Source organism: Caloenas nicobarica, chromosome 1 (assembly GCF_036013445.1).
Source record: "Caloenas nicobarica isolate bCalNic1 chromosome 1, bCalNic1.hap1, whole genome shotgun sequence".
Taxonomy (NCBI): domain Eukaryota; kingdom Metazoa; phylum Chordata; class Aves; order Columbiformes; family Columbidae; genus Caloenas; species Caloenas nicobarica.
This window is the reverse complement of record NC_088245.1, coordinates 142,543,845-142,564,484: the sequence shown is the minus strand read 5'-3', so window position 1 is coordinate 142,564,484 and position 20,640 is coordinate 142,543,845. Positions and strand designations below refer to the sequence as shown.

The following is a 20,640-nucleotide window of genomic DNA, read 5'->3' as shown; positions in this document are numbered from 1 at the left end:
GAATCTATTTTCAGAAACCTCAGCAGCTACAGCAGAACCATAATACAACAGTCCAAAGGAGGCAAGGGGAAAAACAAACACAAATCAACAAAATAAAAAGGAAATCACCAAGGCAGGCAGATCTCGTGTCACTGCAGGAGACTACAACCTAGAAATTCTGATGGCCAGCCCTTTGTCTTACTAAGAGTGTATTTTCACAAGGGAGAATACTACTTTTATTTTTTGAAAGTGTTGAAACTCTCTCATTGGAAAAGTAAATTGCATTTTAATCCAGTGTAGATGAGAGAAATAAGCCCTAGAAAGAACCCTGCAGATTACCTTTGATCAGCCTACCAGAGTAAAATTGCACTGTGTATTTGTCTATACCAGGCTGGTACCACATGATCACCTGATACATTAGAAACCAACCTCTTTTTCTACAGGCAAGAAACAAAACTTTTCTCCTTAAGCCATCTAAAATACATAAGCAGAATTACAATAAAGATGGTATTTTGAAATGTATTAGCTAGCATTATTTAAAAAACAAGCCAAGCAAATGCTAAAAGAAACCAGGCAAAGAAGCACTTTAAAAACTTTGTGTGGTCATCTTTTTAAAAAAAAATGATCCATCTATATCAGATACTAAATCTGTAACAACGCTCTCTAAACTACTGCATATAGTCCAAAGCTTGGAGAGAACCTAAACAGGAAGGCACAACACAAACAGGGTAAGAAAGCATTCATTTTGCAAAACAAGACATGCAGATGGACAGTTATAACCAAATCCTGCACAATCTGAAAAACCCCATCCTCCTCAATGTTGAAGAGACAAATTTATGTAACTCACAGCATTTATAAGAATCTTATGTTCATCATAGACACTTAAAATACCACTTTTTTAATAACACCCACATACTATTTCAGGATGCACTCACTCTGAGTGCAAAGGGAACCTTTATGATCCCTAAGCCAGTCTCTCAGGCTTCTTGCACACCTACCTATAGATACAATTAGTCTTTGTGATTTCAGATTAGCCTAACATCTCCAGGTGTCTGCAGAGCTCAACAGTACAAAGTCCTTGACCAAGAACATGAGTTTTCTTAAAAAGTAAATATTCTAAGTGTGGCTTAAACCCTTAAAAATGGCTAGCCCTATGATGCTTTGCAGCGAAAGCCCTAAAAACCTAGCTCCAGGACACCCTGGGCGCATTCTCCATTCTGCAGAGCAGCTAGGAGGTCTCTGTGGTGGCACAGCAAGGCAAGGAAGATCAGTAACCAGTGCTGTTAATGCCTTGTCACACATCCCTGCTTTCCTTCAGTCCCTGGGCTCAAGTACAGCTTCTCTCCTCTTGCTAAAACAGGGCAAGCCATTCCAGCCTGGAACCAGGCACGAGTTGCCCAGGAAGAACCAGTTCAAAACCAGAGACAGATTGACATAAGGGAAAGATGAGAACACAGATGGGAACCCTGAGGCTTCTGAAGCTGATGCTACTTTCCAGGGGGGCATTGAGGATTCGTGACAAAATGTTGATAACTTCCTGAAAATGCCCAGAAATTGCAGTTAAGAAGGTGCCTTGTCATCAGGGGATGCTACAATATTGTAGTGTGACAGGTAGCAGAGGAAACTACAAAAAAACGCTACACAGGCCAGAGAGGCTTTGGCAGCCAACTGAGAGGAAAAAAAGCATTGCAGCATCTGGAAACAAGATGCAAATGTACTCCAGCTTCAGGCCTCTCTCAGAGGTGCCCAGCACCTTCCCTCCAGAGGATGAAAGCAGCAGACTCCTCCAGCATCATGCCTCTGTGGTAGTAGTGGGCTTGATATCAGACAATGCAATATCTTTTATTATCTACTTTACCAAACAACTGTAATTTGTGACCACTGAATCTAAGTCAAATAACTTCCCATCCAGAACTTATTTAGGCAGAAATTGTAGCACTGGTGACACGTTCAAGTTTGGTAGCTCTGGAGCCTCAGACAAGCAGTGGCAGATAAAAGATTTTTTTCAAACTGTAACCTTGCCAAGATGCCTCAATCACATTAGATTTAAAGCAGAGTTCGGTCTCGAGGGCTCTGTCAGTATTCAGACTCCTGATGGAGACTGCCAGTCACCACTAATAACAGCAATTTTCAACACATATGCACCTACCCATCAAGAATCAAAATGAGCCTATGAACTCCAGTTCCACATGACATTGAACAGCCATCATATGACAGCAACCTTCAGGCAATAACAAGCTACATTTAAAGCAAACTACTTGCAAGCAAAAGGCTCCTCCACCACTACTAGTGCTTTGATTTTTGTTCTAATCTCCCCACAAAGACATGTTTCGGTGAGACTGAAGTCCCTCTTCCTATCAAAGGACTTCCCATTGCCTGCAAAGCATCGCTTGGAGAAGACAGTATGCAAGAAACAGAGCTCTAAGCAGGTCACCCCAAAATTGTAACCAGATCATGCATACATGCCACTACAAAGCACATACGCATACACAACCAAAGCAAATGGGGCAGCAGATGGGGTGATTCAGGGTCTGGCTGATCTCTGCAATACCCATTCAGAAACAAGAGGAACACATCAGAAGAGATTTTTATGAACATTTACTTCATGCCTGTAAAAATGAATTATTAGATTCTTGGCTCACAGCTTTGACAGGAAGAATAAATATGACATTTACGTATCAGTCTTGTTTCTGGTGGAGCCAGTGCAGACTCCATCCATTTTAAACCAAAGAAAGCAACTCGCCATCACAGGTATGGCATCTGGCATCCACACAGACACAGGCTTGTCTCTGACAAGAAGCTGTAACACTTTAGGAGGTAAATTTCAAACCATACACCAACATATTGACAGTCTAAAGCAGTGGTGGCAACTCACGGCTACAGTCACATTACAGCTGTGGGTCATTAGAGCACAGCTGTCCTAACACTCCCTTTCTTCTAGATCCAGTCTCCATAAACCCCCTGCCCACGCACAGAGGGGTGACACAGAACAAGGCACAAGAAGTCCTGGACCCACAGAGACTTTGGGCTTTATAAACAAGCAGTGTTAGCTCAGCAAATAAGGGCTGCACTAGAGGGAAGAATCTCCCTCCACAGATACTTACTTAGTCAAAAATTACCATGTCCCCCCAGTAAGAATCCTTAGCACTGTCTAGAACACATTTTCATTGTCTTGCAGAGGCTGATGTGGAAAGTAAAAACTGAAAGGACAGAGCCAGATGACTGACCCTAAATAACATCTATGCAATTCAATCATGTCTTTCCCATTGCAGGCTTAGAACAGCAGGATATCATAACTGGTATGGATCGATCTGTTTGCTACTGTAGCTGGTAAAGGTCTGGCACTGAATGAAAATGTTTTTATTATTACATGACTCAGGCTATCTGAGCAGATAATCAACTATGTGAAAAACTTCTTCATCAAAGAATTAGATTAATAAATCTTATATCTCTTGAAATACAGTATTTACTTCACTGTCAACAGTCTGAACAAGGCTCACTAGGCTATAGGGAGAATCCACATTGAAACAGCTGTGAAGATATTACCAGAAAATGAATACTTGGGAGCTCAAAAATAGTCTTTATATTTCTTTATATCAGCCACTGAACTATTTTTTATGTGACATAATATGAAAATGTCGTGCTGCTAATGCAGTTCTAGGAATGAACATTTTTTGCCTCACATGTAGATATTTTTCAGTGATAGAGATTCACAAGTCTATATAAACACATCTTACAGCAAGGGTGCTCTTTGGCTCATACCATTATCCCTATTTAACTGATGTGATAACTGAGGCAGAAACATATTGAACTTCTTGTCCAAGGTCACACAGTGAGGTCAGGAAGGGAGTTAAAGCAGACTCCAGCTCTTTCAGTTCACTGCTTTGTTTTAAAACATCTGATCTCCCTTTCAGCTCTTTGGCGTTGATGCAAAAGCACAAAAGACTGTTCATACACTGTTACTCTTGAAACTGCAAATCTTTGATGTAAAAAAGAATGCAGGTTAGGTTCTAAAGCAAGTATATGAAAAGCCCTTTCAGCCCACTGGATGCAGAAATATTGCACCGCATCCCATCACTTTAATAATATCTCACAGCAGAAGGCACTTGAGTCACTTTTAGTGTACTGCCAATCCTAACTAAAGGCTCTTAAGACTACTATATGTCATGCAACCAGCCAGGAACACGTAGCTGATGTAAACTCCCAGAATCACATGTTATAACCAACCTTTCCGTTTGTGTATGAAGAAAGTTCAAAAGAAAGGCAATTTTTTTTTTTTTAAAAAGTAATATATGTCATTTCTACAGCATTTTACAAATGTCTTATGAATATTATGTGATCACATCAGCAATTCCATGACAAAAAGTTACCAGCAGCTATTTCAACATAGAAGCTGCACGAAAAGTGCAGCTGTAGCAAAAGGCCTCCAAGTGCACCAGGGGCCAAAAATACACAAGCATCAATCAATTGAAACATCAATGCCTGTGAGCTCAGGAAGTGATGGGATTCCCTGGCCACCATCCCCGTGTTCTGAGGTTTTCTGTTATAGCCTTTGCTTCCTGATCAACTCAATACAAGACAGTCTGTGGGTTTTTTTCTTACCACACTTAAACAACATAGCTTTCTTGATAATGCACACTGTGCTGCATTTACTCCTACCCCTCCAAGCACTTACATGTCTTTACAATGAAGAAGAATCATAGCTTCTTTTCTGCTAAACTTCAGTTGCAGTTAGCAACTCTTATTTCTAAGTGATAGTGCGTATTGAAAGTTCAAAAGGTTTGTGTTCTGCATTAATCTGATTTAATTAACTTTTTAACTCCTCTTTCTAGTTTTTTAGAGCAGTTACCTCTTTGCCAGAAGTGTATTTTTTTCCTCTCTCAATGTCAGAACTGCATCAGTAGAAACAGAGTGAAATAGCACCCAGCATGAAACCCATAATTTAACAGTCTGCATAATGAATTTTATAGTATATTTTGAAAAAGGGCTTAAATGATTCAGACACACCATGGAAAATCAGTCAAATTCAAAGTCATTTCAGAAATCCCATTCCTGTTTGAAATTTAAATATCCAAACTGAAGTGCTCAGCTGCTCATAGGATCTCAATACATATCTCAAAACTCCTAGCTTTGGGTGCATAGCAGAGGCTGTGGGTGCTTCCTCTCCTTGAAAAGCTACGGTCTTGTGTGGAATTCAGAGATCTTTTTTAAATAACCGTTGTTAACATTGTAAAGAAACACTGTTTTCAAGATGGCTATCAGAATGGCTACTGGCTTTTTAAAAGGGTGCTGTAACAATAAGTAAAGCGTAATAGCCATTTGTTATAGTAGATGTGGAGAGACCCTTTCTTTTCTAAGCCCTACACATTAGCCACAGAGGCATTCCAGGACAGAGAGAACGAGGCGCAGAGCGACACCAAGAGCATCACGGCTGAAAGATTACAGAAATGCCTCAGATGAGGTCACCAATGACACAAAATAAATCCAGCTGCACACCAAGAGCTTAAGGTGAGTGTAATTAAAGGTGCTGATAGTTTACCAGGAGTGCAGTGACCCAGTCAGCCACTCACTAGAAAAGGGCCAGTGTACAACAAGAATGCAAGCAGCAGCAAGACCTGCAGAAAAGCATTTCTCCTAGTGCATATACTATCCACTGGGGACAAATGTTCCACAAGCCTGCAATCTGTGACACTGAGCCCTTCAATCAGGTCACAGCAATTTTGAGAGTATGCCTAGCACAGCTCCTTACAGATGAGTATCTTTATCTCACTGCCCGCTTTCCAGATTTGATAGTCTGTTCGTATACTACTACAAAGAAGCTCAAAACATGGTTTTGGTTAGTGGCCTTCCCTACTACCATATGAGAGGTTTTAATAAAGTATTTATAAGCTGGTTTATAATGAAGGATATTTTTGGCAGAGAGCTTTACTGACCTGCAGTGCTAACAAAATATTACCCAGTTACAGAAAACAGAACTAAGTTCTGTTTAATTTTTAGCATTGTACACTTGGTATATACTGCTAGCTTATTAAACTATAATACTCAAAATGGAACAACTCTAATTCTTTCTTCAGCCCTAAACAACAGGGACTTGGACAAAACCAGATCTATTTCCAAATGGCATCTCGCTTTGATTTGGGAAAATTAGTATCACCTCTTTTTGCATGTCTTTTATTGAAGTTTATGCCAACTACCTCCTTGCAAAACCAGAAACAGACAGAAATTCCTACCCAGTTTAGATATGTGACTTTCCACAAAGTAATTATTACATTTGCTATGTATCTAAGATATAATTAACTGCACACATGATTGGGAGAGAATTCATTATATAAGTCGAATTCCAACAGTCAGTTCAAATAGCACTTTGCTTTGAGAGTAATCACAGCAATTTCAATGGCACTACTTGCCAAATAGGATGCTATTTAAAAGGAGCCAAAGTGACCCAGTCAGGTACATTTTGTAGTAAACTCAGTCTTCACCTGTGTTTATAAAAAGGCTGTACACACACGAGGATCTAGCATATATAAACAAATGAGTTATAGAGAGATTCAGATCTCTCAATGATAATGCACTATTTACACGACACTTAGATTTACTCTAACCACTAGAATATCAAGTCCACGGTATCTTCATGGTCTGTATATAACCTTGCTAGATAATGAAATTGCTGTTATGATTTCTGCTACTCCTATTTGAGACAGATATTGTAACCATAAAGTTCAGTTCTGAGCTTCTCTGACGATTCTGGTTGGGAATGACAAAAGACCACTAAGATACCTTAGACCAGGGACGTCAGACTCATTTTCACCAGGGGTCACATCAGCCTCGCGGTTGCTTTCAAAGGGCCGAATGCAATTTTAGGACTGGATAAATGTAACTACTCCTACATTTATCCAGTCCTAAAATTGCATTCGGCCCTTTGAAGGCAACCGCGAGGCTGATGTGCCCCCCGTCACCCCGTGAAAGTGAGTTTGACACCCCTGGCTTAGAACCTTCTTCCTCAAGGACAAGCTACCAATGCTATCTAAAGAGACAGATAAATTTCAGGCAAAGATCACTCTTGAGAGTTACTGTACCTACGTCTTATGTGCCTGAAGAATCAATTAATTTGCAATTTTTATAGAAAACAGTAGACAGAAATATATAATAGAGCTGCCCGTCTTCCAAACATCCCATTAGTGTAACGGCTATGAAGTCAGTGTCCCAAACCTTACAGCCATCTGCTGCCACTAGAAGCAGGTGGGTACTCATTTTCACTTCACAAGTCACACAGTTAACCATTAAAAGGGAAACACAAACAGCACAGGTAAGTCACTAGCAAGACATCTGGGAGGCAGGAATTTAGTTCCCTCCTTTGCTGTTTTCTTGTGCTACTCAGAGAAGCCACCAGTTTATACATCTCTCAGTCAGTTCCACGGCTCGTCAACTATTCTTTCGGTCACACATGTGTTGTATGGCTATGACAGGGCTTTTCATGTGATACAGTAAGGGAAAGTAGAGAAATCCCCCTTTTACAGGTACATTTGTCTTTAACAACCTAAATCACCTGTGATGTTTGCAAGTGTATTTCGATTTTAATGTATTAGGCATTAAACAAGTAGAAACATGAAAAGGATATAATAGGCCCGAATTAAAAAAAAAAAAACCTGCATCTTTGGAAGTTTTAAAGATCAGAAACCTCAAACATGGAATTTGAAACAAAACTGAAACCACTACAGTGTGTACGTTACTACTGTTACATCATCCTGCAGTTAAAATTGAGTCAGATAAACAGGCTACACTCCGCTTACAAGATGCTAACCTAGCAGAGAAACATTTGAATGCTAGCAAATAGGAGGGGAAAAAAGGTTTGGATAATGCCTTTAAATTGTGCTTTCTGTAATGGAAACTGGATCTGAAGAAAAATATATCCTGAACAACTTGTTCTCCCCTTCAACTATTAATCTGTGTGAATTTTTTCCATGGAAACTGGTAAACCCACTCAGTCTGCAACTAAAATGTCAAAACATAACCAAAAAAACATACAGATCCTGACCTCATTGCCTCCATCTTGACATTTCGCCTCATGGCTTCTGTGTGGTACAGTAGCCTTCATTCTTTAACAAAAAACTGCAAACTTTTTGAAACAGCACTTACGCTTGCCTCCAAATTGCACACAGTATCACACATATCCAATTAGTCACCTCAAGAAATTAAAGATAAAAGCTGGAAGCATTACCTTAGCAAACAGCTATGAGAACTTTTTTTTTTTTATTTGCTTTCTTCTGAAAAAACAAAGGAACCAATTCTCCTTTTACGATTACAGAATATTTATAGATCTTCCTCAAAGACTTCTGCCTAGACAGCTTTCCTTTCACGCAAGTATCATCACAATATTTTATCATCTAGTTTAGGTAAGATCAGAAGAGTTGCTAGAGGATTTGCAAATTGGTCCACTACAACTAGCATCTGACCTCTACAATAAGGTAATGCTTACGTTTCCAAGGAATGCAGCAGGTACGTGGCAGCCATATCACACTGCAATATTTTCATTCACACAGACAGCAAATCAACTTTTTAAGCATCCGTTATCACTCAAGCAAGTACTTACTGGGTCAGAAGGACCACAGAAGTCTCTGAACACTTTTGGAGGCTCGGGTTGTATAATCTCCATTGCTATGCAAGGGCCTGAACACAACTCTGTAACCATCTCCTGGAAGAGAAAAGAGACAGAAAGAAATCTGAGCTTCTTTGGCATTATCAAGGGTTGTATTCCTCCCCAAAACTAGACCCAAACATACAGGACAGGAACAATTAAGAAATATTGATGCATTTAGGAAAGCAAAGACATGAAACAAAGATGTCATTAGTATTCACAACAAAAGAAATGTTTTCCACCTTGCTACTTGATTTAGAAGGTAGAGATTGAGGTAATTTGGATATTCAGCTTGAACAGGATAATGGGCAAGTGTAGAGACTTGCATCTGGGTAGGAACAACCCCAGGTTCCGGTATAAGGTGGGGAACGACCTGTTAGAGAGCAGTGTAGGGGAAAGGGACCTAGGGGTCCTGGTGGACAGCAGGATGACCATGAGCCACCACTGTGCCCTTGTGGCCAGGAAGGCCAATGGCATCCTGGGGTGTATTAGAAGCAGGGTGGTTAGTAGGTCGAGAGAGGTTCTCCTCCCCCTCTACTCTGCCCTGGTGAGACCACATCTGGAATATTGTGTCCAGTTCTGGGCTCCTCAGTTCAAGAAGGACAGGGAACTGCTGGAGAGAGTCCAGCGCAGAGCCACGAAGATGATTAAGGGAGTGGAGCTTCTCCCTTATGAGGGAAGGCTGAGAGAGCTGGGTCTCTTTAGCCTGGAGGAGACTGAGGGGTGACTTCATTAATGTTTATAAACATGTAAAGGGTGAGTGTCACCAGGATGGAGCCGGGCTCTTCTCGGTGACAACCAATGATAGGACAAGGGGCAGTGGGTATAAACTGGAACACAGGAGGTTCCATTTAAATTTGAGAAGAAACTTCTTCATGGTGAGGGTGACGGAACACTGGAACAGGCTGCCCAGGGAGGTTGTGGAGTCTCCTCCTCTGGAGACATTCGAAACCCATCTGGACACCTTCCTGTGTAACCTCATCTAGGTGTTCCTGCTCTGGCGGGGGGATTGGACTGGATGATCTTTCGAGGTCCCTTCCAATCCCTGACATTCTGTGATTCTGTTAATAGAATGCAACAGCATCCACGATACTTTAGATTATTTTGTGGGTACATCCTCATTGATCTGGACCCGGATTTCGAAGAAGTATCCCATAACTTGTCAAACTAGACAAAATAGAACATGCTTTGCCAGTTATAAGCCTGAATAAAATCACACTGTTCCACAGCAGCCAGTTCCACAGGCAGCAATGTACTTTGCAGTGTTCCCTACAGGGACCATGGTACACAGCCGCTATTTGTTTCCAAATATATAATACACCCTTTTGATGGCTTTAACTCATTAAAATGTCTCTTGGACTTTTGGTTCTGTCTTTTTCTCACATATTATTACAGAAGCTGAAACACACAAGTCAACAGAACAGAACTGAAAAGGGCCTGTGGCACAACCTGTTAGGGAAAGGGTCCTTGATCTGGCAACATTCTTGTGCTTTGTACTGTTACCACAATCTCAGTTACACCAAAATCATCTGTTTCCCCGGAGCCTCCTCGAGAGTAAAGAGACATCATGAGTTCTGAGTGGGTGATGAAGATAGGTCTTAGTTTTTGTAAGCTGAAATTAACTCTGGACATTAGTGTCAATTTGGAGTTTGTTAATTAGAGGTATAGGTTTCATAAGCAGAAGAACCTATTTTGACATTCTAGTCTGACTTCCTTTTTTAAAACATGCCCTTGTAATTGCATACTTGTCTAGAAATTTGGGCAGACAAGTTTTGAACAAATCAGGACAACAAAAGAATCAAAACCAATGAGGAAAGGGGAAGGGAGAAAACATTCACAGGAAATAGGGAGGACAGGGAAAGACAAGTAAGGTACAGCAACCACACCTGCCAGCCATGGGCAGGTAAAGGATGAGCCATGACAAAGAACAAGAGAATAAAGAGTGGGCAAAAAAGCAGTAGGAAAAGAAGAATTAAGTCCTTCTCTGCCTTTTATGAATTATGATGGAAACCAAACACACAAAGACTCCAAGTCAAGCAGCATTGCTCCAAAGAGTTGGTATCTTCATAACGAACTCCATGCTGAGAGAATGTACTTAATCTTCCCACTCTGAAGTCCACATGACAGAATTTTAGCCAAGTGCCTCTATCATCAGCCTGATCCTCAGAAATGCAGGTAGAAGCATTCCCAAGAGGACATGAAAAGACTAGCTTCATGGTCTACAACACAAATAAATATTTTAATTCCAAAAACTGTCTTATCACCAATGGATCCTCTGTCAAGAACAGGTCAAAGGGCAATAGATTTCATTCTGTTAAGAAACAGTAAATTGCCACAAAGTCACTACTCTCTACAATTCCGCTGAATTTTGTCATCTAAATAACTGTTAACAGGAAAGCAGAGAAAAAACAGGCTTTTAATTTTAGTTGAATCAACTTAATTCCTCCCTGCAAACTTTTTTATTCTGGTTCCTTCCTATTCTATCGTTTCTGTATCAGCACTGACATCCCACCAGCAACAGCAAACAATGTCAGCAAAGCTACTCCTGACTCCCTCACTACAACACAATGCTGAGGACTGAAGACCAACCACCATCAGCTCCAGCAGAGAGGTGCTTACACCTTACACACCCTCATCAAGTCCAGAGTTGAATTTAAATAGCAGATATTGTTTCTCTCGCAAAACTCACAGTTACAGCTAAATCAAATATTCTTTAGCAAATGGTTTATTCATCAAATGCATGGCCTGTGGTCAACCAAAAGCATTTCCTGGAGTTGGATCAAGTTCAAGTATCTTTGATTAACAAAGTGGACCCTGAGCTGATCCAAAATATCCTCCCTCTTTTTCTACCTCATTTTCTATTCTCGCTACATTAGGAAATACAAAGCAAAAGAGCACAAAAACTAATCAATAGTATGCAAAATCCAATGGAGGAGACACCAACAAAACTAAAATTCTGGGCAATTGTTCAGCTTTCTGTTTTCATAGAGAAGTGTTTTACATACAATTTCAAGACTTTATCTGACAGATAAGGGGTAACCAGAAGAAATGGGAGTACAGTTTTTGAAAAGGATTTCTGGATGCCAAATATTTTCCATGATGAGTTATTTTGGTGTCATAAATAAAATTCAGATCAAAACAGACGGTTCTGAGTCACAGATATAAGAGGTCATATTCTTTCTTCCATATTCTATTTTGCAACATACTTCTTCCTATTTGGCCTGCACTAACAATATCTATTGCTGTTCCCATATGCGCTTTCTTTGGATCCCTTTACCATCATGATTAGCTTTCCCACATTTTCTTGCTTCATGGACATCGTGAGCACATGGAGATATTTCATTTCATTTCATTTCAGCTGAGTGTACCCAGCACATATGGCTTACAGGACAGAGCCCAAGATTCTCACTTTTCTTCAAATCCCGTCTAAAACACATCTTCTTTATTGACTTACCCTGTTTAAATGTCACTTTTGCTTCTGAGTAACTCTCCAATTAAATTATGTAACTAAAATTTGCAATTTATTAGAGGGTCAGAGATTGTACAAAAAACTGCAGAAGATGGTAGAGAATTTTTGGTTTGGTTAAAAGCAGAGACTTTTGCAGTATCACAGGATTCTTCGGGCCCTGATACTGGTCAGATATTACCACATTTGAATTCTGCCACATACCTACAAGTCTGCCTGTCTGATCTCCCTTTGGTCCTTGTCAAAAATGCTATTCTCAGTGGAGAGCCTAAGAGTATTCAACAGTCAGAGTGAACTAACACTGCTCCTAACCTATTTAAAGATAAATCTACAAATGCTGCTGAAATAAATTAGACTACAATCATAAAGAGGGGGAAAAGAATGTAATAATCAGAGTAATATTAGTAACTGTCTGGAGTAATATTACTATAGTAACTGTGTAGAAAACTTTTAGTAATTTGACCATTTAAAAAATAAGGATAATTTGCATGGCAGTGAAGCTAAACTCATTACTATTTGTAAAATGAATCAAAATCCTCTGACAGAAGGGGATACAGAAATGCAAGCTCATCTTCTTGTATTCCTGTTGTTCTGTCTACAGCTAGGAAGTTTTATGTGACAGTACACCAAGGCATAATAATACATAGAGTCTTAGACATCCACTGGGATTACAGCACATCTTAAACTTCTTAAATTTTCTGAAGATCCACAGAAGTCAGATCAATAAACTTAAGAATAGCTCAAAGTGCCAATAGGAAAGCATTCAAATACAGCAGCTCCATTGTAAACAAAATATTAAGTATATATCCTGGTCCAAGCCACTATTGTAATATCAAATCAAACAAAGCTACAGATGGGACACATTCTCATAGCTCTACTGCAATAAAATAAGTCATCTGAGGAGCTTTTTTTTCTCCACTGTGTTGTATTTTACAAATTCCTTGGCTGAACATTTTTAACAAAAGACTTACAACACAGCACAATTTTCAAATGAGTTAGTTTATTGGGTCAATACCAGGTTCCTAAAAGAAATCCTAACACAATCCCAAAAATGAAAAGATGTGATCTTTTCCTTGTACAATCATATATTATTTTTAAACAGATTCTTTTCAAACTTATGCTTACCACATATTCAGCGACAACACCTTTATAAATCTCAAAAAATTCTTCCACATTCGCACGCTCCATGTTGAACTAAGAAAACAAATACGTTAGTTAGTCTGCCGTAAAAAAACAATATAAAAAATAGACAGACATCCCTTCTTAACCAGCAAACATTCAGAATACTCTTTTAGGTTTCTCTAAGTAAAAGGAATGGCTTTACAGCTACAATATGAAGTTTGTCAACAACTTAGCCAATGATGAAACAGCCAACATGGCATGCACTATCTTCTTCCACCTTAAATATAAGTAGACAACATAGTGTTGGTTGATGCCACCAAGACATGCGAAAGCATCTGTTTCTTGCACAGTAAAAGGGCCGTTCTTCATTTGTGGTGGGGATTTGAGTCATGGGGAGATTTCAGATCAAGACTTTCACAAAAATCAAAGGGCAGGACTTACAGCACTACTCTTGGGAACAATCTCTGTGCCAACTTCCTTTAACTGCTGAGGGGGATCAGCGTGTCAAAATCCTTTAAGTATCTTTAAAAACCTTCCCCTAAATTCATGCTAAACATATATTTAAAAAATTGAGGAAGGATATTAACAATCATTTCTCTAATCTTAGCAAGTACATTTTAAAAAGCTATCTTAAATTGCTCTAGAAAACAGAGATATCATTATCTCGCTTGTAACTATAGGGAAACTGAGGTACAGAGAGATAAAGTGTCTTGGCTCAAGGTCACCCAACACCGAGAAACAGAACAGCTGATCAATCAAATAATAAAACACAAATATCATGAGGACACTGCTGATCCCAAAACATCGCTACACAGTTTTCACAAGGGTTTTGTATTGCAGTAAAACACCTGTGCATTATGGTGAAGTGCACACAGCACTCCTCCAACTTCTGTTTATCAGAAAAACACACACAGAAGGAAACCTACCATCTGCAATGCTGAGATCCGAAATCCTTCATTGATGATGGCATTTATAATCTTTCCAGCTAGCCCTGAAGAAACACCAAAGACAGTATTCAATTTTAAAAAGCAGAATTTACAACTGGAAGGTATTTATGCCAATATATGACTTATTTTCAAACCAAAAAAGTGTTTGGATAATGCTGTGAGAGGAAGCAGAGAGCAGAGCTGAGTTCACATACTCCATGTTCTATCTATAGTGACATCTTGATGTTTTCAAACAACTAAATTCCATGCAGCTGTTGAAAAGAATTTAAATCAAAAAAGGTAATTAGTCAAGCCTTTGCTTTTCTCAAATCAACTGCAAAACACCCAGTTGCTTTAAGATCAAGATTTAGATTTTTAATTTAGTTCCACTGGCAGTACCAATACTTAAGCAGTAATCAATTCAGAGCACAGCCTGCCTATTTTGCTGGTTTTATATAGTGTTCACCACAGTGGGGGTCCTACTTTAAGCTAGAAACAATGCAGGATGATAATAAATATTCCTAACATACCAGCACAAAAGTTCATGCCTTCTATGGGAAAAACACATTAGTGCAAAATAACCTACTGCTTCAAAGGTTATAACTCACAAACACACTACTGCTGATTGTACTGCTTGCTTTATTCTCTCCAGAATGCATCCTCAAAGATTGAATGACATTGTAAAACAAAATACTAAACTTTAGAGAACAAGAACTACTGATTTTCCACTGAATGTGTAGTTTAGATCTGCCTGTGCTTACAAGATGAGGCCATCTGAAAGACTGTCAGCCAAGTACAGTACTCTGTGTGAGTGAATTTTATAGAATCACAATTTTTACAGAGCATAAGTGCATATCCTCTAGCACAATTTGTGAGAAAATACACATTTCTGGACATTTATTCAGAGCAAAATAAATCATAGAAGAATACCCTGTAATAAATGACAACAGCTGGATTTGACTCTTGGTCATTAAATCCTCTTATTAACTAGTCTTTAAATTGTAGGATTTTTAGTACTGCATAAATTTAGTAGATGAGAGTAAAACATATCTGGTGTCTAAGTTCTAGCATGCTCAAGACCTAAATTGTACATAATCTGCTAATACCTGTGGCATACAATTGGGGAGTTTCCTACCCATTGAAAGGTCAGTGGAAGCTCTGAGTAAATGAGACAGATAGTTGGAGGGCTTTCAAAACTTGTATTTACAAATTAAAATTTTAAAAAGCTGTCCCTGAAGTATCCTCCACTGTATTTTCACATTAAGGTTTATGTAGAAAAACCTTCCACATATAAAACAGTGCATACTTCTTAAAAAAAAAATCTTCAAATTACTAAAGAGAAAACCTGAGATTTTGGTACATAGCCCATGCAGCTTGAGCTTACAGGAAGTGAAAACAAGTGGAGGCAGGTGCAGTTCCTGCCATCCCACTATACTGTTACACCATGGCTCACTAGCACTGGCAAAAGTTTAAGGAACGCTCCTGTGAAACCAGGAAAATATATTTCACCTTTTTTTCAAAGCAAAAAAAAAAAAAAAGCAGCAGCAATTTTTCCAGGAAATGCAAGACCACATCAGACCACTTCTACTACGGAGATCTGCATTTTACAGAACTTTTGTCCTCAGCAGTTTTATGAGCTGTAATCAAAATCCATGTTTTGAGAAACAAAGAGGGACTCAAATATTCAGCTTTCTGGGTTGTTTCTCTACTGAAGTCATTATGATTTTTCTTCTCTCTAGAGAGGAAACAGGCTCCTTTAATGATAGAAATCAAAGTAGGAATGCATTTTGCATGAAGGTCTTTAATACAGGTTTGTTTAATAATTAACTGTGATAAAGCTACCAAGATTTTCCTCTGCATTATATTCCTGAGTTCACTCTCACTCATCAGAGCAACAGAGCACCTTGTTGCTCCAGACAGATTGCCCATAACTGCAACACCCAAAGGCTTAACCAAAGGAATTATTGCCACCATTGTACAGATAGATGTCTTGCCCAAAAAAAAATTCAAAGTGCCTTGAGGAAGAGGCATGAGATTTCATTTATGTTTGCAAAGCAGGATGTTAGCTCCACTTCCCAGATGTGGGAATTAAGGAGAAGCAAGTTGCCAGTGGCAGCGCAGATCTACGAATTCAGTGACTTGGCCTCCCTTGTCCCAGTTCAGGCAATACACGTATCGCTTCTCCTAGGGACACTTTCCTTTCAAATGCTACCTGAACCAAAATAGAAACAAAAAGCGTAGAGGCAATCCCCAAGCAACAGAAGAGTGGAAGCTCAAGGCTCGGCTTGGGATTTGTTTCAGTCTTTCAGCCAGTTGTATGACTGAATTGGGACATGTCCTCTGCTCCATGGGCAGAGAAAGCTGAGGAAAAGAACTAGTTAGATAGAGTGCCATTTCAGCAGCTTTCAACAATTTGTTTTCAGCTTTTAAATCCAGATCTGTAGTGAAAAAAACCAAACCAAACCAAAACAACTTAAGGACCCTTTGAAAAGGGCCACTGCATGTTTAAAATGTGATTACAGTAAGAACTCAAATCAAAGCTTCAGATTAAGCACCAGTTATGATGAATTTTCAGCCACAAAGCACAAAAGAATCACAAGCACTACTAAATACAACTAGAGGAATTTAATACTAATCCTAGCAAATATGAGAGAGAGAGAGCAAGCATGCACACGTTTTATGTCTCCTAGGCAGCACTATGTTACTACACAGCTAACACAAGATGAAAAATCTTCCAACATATTTAAATCAGATAAAATGATAAGGCACCAAGACTTCCTCAGTTACATTGATCTTCTACAACTCATTGCTTTACAAAACACAGTATTTGAAAATTGCACTTCATTAGGAAGCAGAAAGCAGCAGGGAAGACATCAGACTGAAAAAATGTTACAACTGTTTGCAGAATTATGGATCTGACTAAAACAGTTTATGCAAGTTACTTTTAACCTAACAGCACTTTAATTAATGGAATGTAACAGCTGTGTTACCAAGACTTGCCAGTCCCAGCACACTATGAACCACCAGCCCTGCTACTGGAGTTGGTACATTCTCTTCCCCTTGCTCTTGGCCCGTTTCCCAATTCAACCATTCCACCATTAAAAGCTTATTAGGCAAGACACCAGACTGCCTTCAAAGCAAATCAAGAACTGCCTTCAAAGCAAATCAAGAACTACCTTCCTCGTCTCAACCTCTATATGTATTTTTTTTAATATCCTTCCAATAATTAAAAATAATTACTGTGGAACAACAACATTTTTTTGAGACGAATACAGAAATTGTCATGACTGATCAGCTAATGATCCACCTAATCCGGTAACATATTTCTAGAAGTAACCAGTACCAGATGCTTAAAGTAGCACTAAATACAAGTAACAATTTCATGTCATGCTCATTTTTGACATTTTAAAATGCAAATTTGTTTCACAGAATAATTAAATTATCTGATTCCTTATTGCCAAGTGTTAAAGGTCCTGTCCCAAAATGCCAGAGTATCACAATAAGGTTTGACCGTGAGCACAGTACTTTTTGAATTCCAAAAGAGGAAAAAAATGGGTCTCAGAGCTGGGCCCTCCTGCAACATATTTCAGTTGAAGTTCTCACTAATCTTTGATTCAGAAAACGTTGCAAAACACAGTGCAGTAGGAATCTGGCAGATGTACTTCTCAAGAAGTGCGCTTAATCCCTGAAGAACAAGGTTTAACTGTCTCTTCTCTTTTTCTACTTAGAAATAACGCAACTCCAGACATTCTTACTATGCAACATAAATGCACCATTTCGAGACTCCCCAAATGTTTGGCCATAGTGATAATCTGTAGCTATTGATCTCCCAGCCTCGCTGTGTACTGCAGAAAAAAGAATTTCCAGTTATTTTCATATTTGTACTCTGGAGCACCAAGCAGTAAGTCACAGAAGGACAGAGGGTCTCCTGAGAGACCCACATTGGGTCAAGACAGAGCAGGAGGGGAGCTCAAAAGCTACCCAGGCTAACCATGAGGGGGGAAAAAAAAAGAGACAAGTGGATACAGACAGAAGATACAGAGGAACATGTGAGGAAATGATGAAAGAATATAGTCCATAGTGATAGAATCCAATATTTTCCATCATTCCTCATTTCTCTCTAGGCATTGCATTAAAGGAGAACCTAAAGAAGTTTGAAAGGCAGCTTTACAGATATTTATGGAGAACTCTATCAACACGGTAGCACTGGTGAAAATCTTTACAAACAATATTCATTTGAAAATAGTATAAAGGGTGAAGACAAAAGATATCACCACTGCTTTACTGGAGAACAGAAATCATCATTTTGCTGGCCCAAGAAAAAATATGCATATGCAAGTAAATCTCAGGGGACCTTGAAATGAAAACAGCCAAGCGTTTGATGCAACCGAGAATAGGAACCTAAAGAAAGACTCAAAGGAAGTAAAAGGTTCAAAGGCTTAATCCCAGCTGCAACTTTCTGAACCACTCTGAACAAGGCAAGACCACACTTGTGAATTCCAGACAGGGCATTAAGACAAAAAATGGTGAAAAACTGTAGGAAAAAACCCCGAATTCTGCAAATGCTTGCATAGGAATAGACGGGAAGAGTCACATTTAAAATTCAGATGCAAACATCCATAGAGAAATTCAAGTCAAAGATCACAGACGGGCTACAGAAAGTATCCAGCAATTTGGCTGTACAGAGTGTGCAATTTGAGAAGTGAATTTGAGGAAGAAAGAAAGATTAAAAAGAAAAGACCAATACCTCTGACACAGTTATACTGAACTCAAACTGATGGCTGTATATCTACAAAAAACCAGAAAGGCTTAGGTTTCTGTCTTTCTTTGTCCTTGTATTAAGAGAAAGCTTAAAAAGAAATACCCAGGTTGTTTGTCTTTCATTTATTTCTTTTGAGATGTTCACTATTCTGCACACCTTTAGCACATTCACTTTGATTTTTTTTTCTCACTTGAGAATATTACGGTCTATCACTCTGGCTAGGAGAATGTTTCTATGGCTATAATAATTTTCATTTATGTTTGCTTATTTCTTGAGTGTGAAAAAAACTAAACGTGATATTTTAGTTGAGGATGTAACTCTGGATTATACGATGGCATTCAGTATTATAATTCAAACCATTCCTATGCTTACTCAGTTTCTTTTTTTTTTTTTTTCCTGGTTATCCCTACTGAACACTGTGTATGGGACTTTTCACGAACAGTTACAGAGAGGAAGTGGTTAAAATTATGCCTTGTAATGTGCATTAGCCCATAATTATAAACAATAATTTCAATCTACTATTGGGCTGTCAATTAACTTAACCCTCAAGGTTAAAACTCTCAGGAGATCCCCTATAATCTGCTCCAGCCTTTAATAAATTTATATTCCACTTCCTGTGGAAGGTTTGCCAACTCACTGTTCTAGATCAACAGTAAATATAGTGTAAGCTCCATCAGTTCTTTTCGACTTAACAAAAGACTATTAGATACTCCTACATTCTGCATCTTGACTCTTTACAGAGCCAATACCTTGCCTTTCTCCTTATGCTCTGATTTGAAAAGGGCAGGTACAGTGAAGTTAGATTATTTAGGGCTTCGTTTTTTAAAATTTTTCTAAAATGTTCTCAAAAACTTCTGGTAACAAAGGTTCCATTATATCCCCAGATATCAGGACAGTGATATACAGGATGTTTCAAAAAGACAGACCCAATTTCTCAATGGCAACATGTTACAATTACACAAAAATTTACAAATGGTTTAATGAGTTATCAAGTTTTAGTAACATTTTTATAAATGTTCTATGTTCCCTCCACCTGCTGTATGGACAACATCAACACGATAGAGAATTCATATATAGTGATCTCAAATTGGGTCCATTTTTTTAAAACACCCTATACTTTGAAGTTTTCCTTAATGATTAGATTAAATCTTCTTTCATCTGAATTAGTAAATATGCACATATTTTCCAAATTTACATAGAGAAAGCTGTATATCCCTGTTTTCTCCATCTCAGGTCAAAAAAATGAAACCCTTCAAGTTTTCATCAAGTTTTAATTGACTACATCTCTTATTCTTTTTGCTCACAGTTGACTGTATTATTTTTGAAAAAGAGTGCCCAGAAGCTAGACATAGTACACAAGTCGGGTTTTCACCCGCACTGAGCAGTACTAGTTACTGAAAAAAGAAAACAAAAACAACCTAAATAAAGCGTGTCCAATATTGTGAACATTAATTGTGCTCATGATACAGCACTATTTCAAACATTACTCTACAGACTTCCCACTGATAACCTGTTAGTTGTTCTCTATTTTGTATTTGCGCACTTATTTTCCCTCCTCCATGGTAGTGCTCTGCAGTTATTCATATTCAGTTTCATTTTCTTCTCATGGCTTCATTTCTGCAGTTCATCATGAATGTTCTGAATTCTAACCACATCCTCCAAAACTGCAGCAGGTGCTTGGTACCATCCGCAAACACTGGAAGCATGCTCCATCCTTCCCCATTCGAGTCATTAATGACAACATCAACAA

The 20,640-nt window shown here is 38.8% G+C and overlaps 1 protein-coding gene across 2 annotated transcripts in view; it reads right to left on the bottom strand.

Moving 5' to 3' along the window:
• Window positions 1-20,640, bottom strand: part of NME7 (NME/NM23 family member 7) — a 96,865-nt gene that overhangs the window by 30,565 nt on the left and 45,660 nt on the right. For both annotated transcript variants that reach the window (XM_065637886.1, XM_065637879.1), the window contains 3 exons: window positions 14,129-14,193; window positions 13,206-13,274; window positions 8,570-8,671 (listed from right to left, as the gene is read on the bottom strand). In XM_065637886.1, the coding sequence (XP_065493958.1) occupies window positions 8,570-8,671; window positions 13,206-13,274; window positions 14,129-14,193 (236 nt within the window). The remainder of the gene's footprint in view (window positions 1-8,569; window positions 8,672-13,205; window positions 13,275-14,128; window positions 14,194-20,640) is intronic.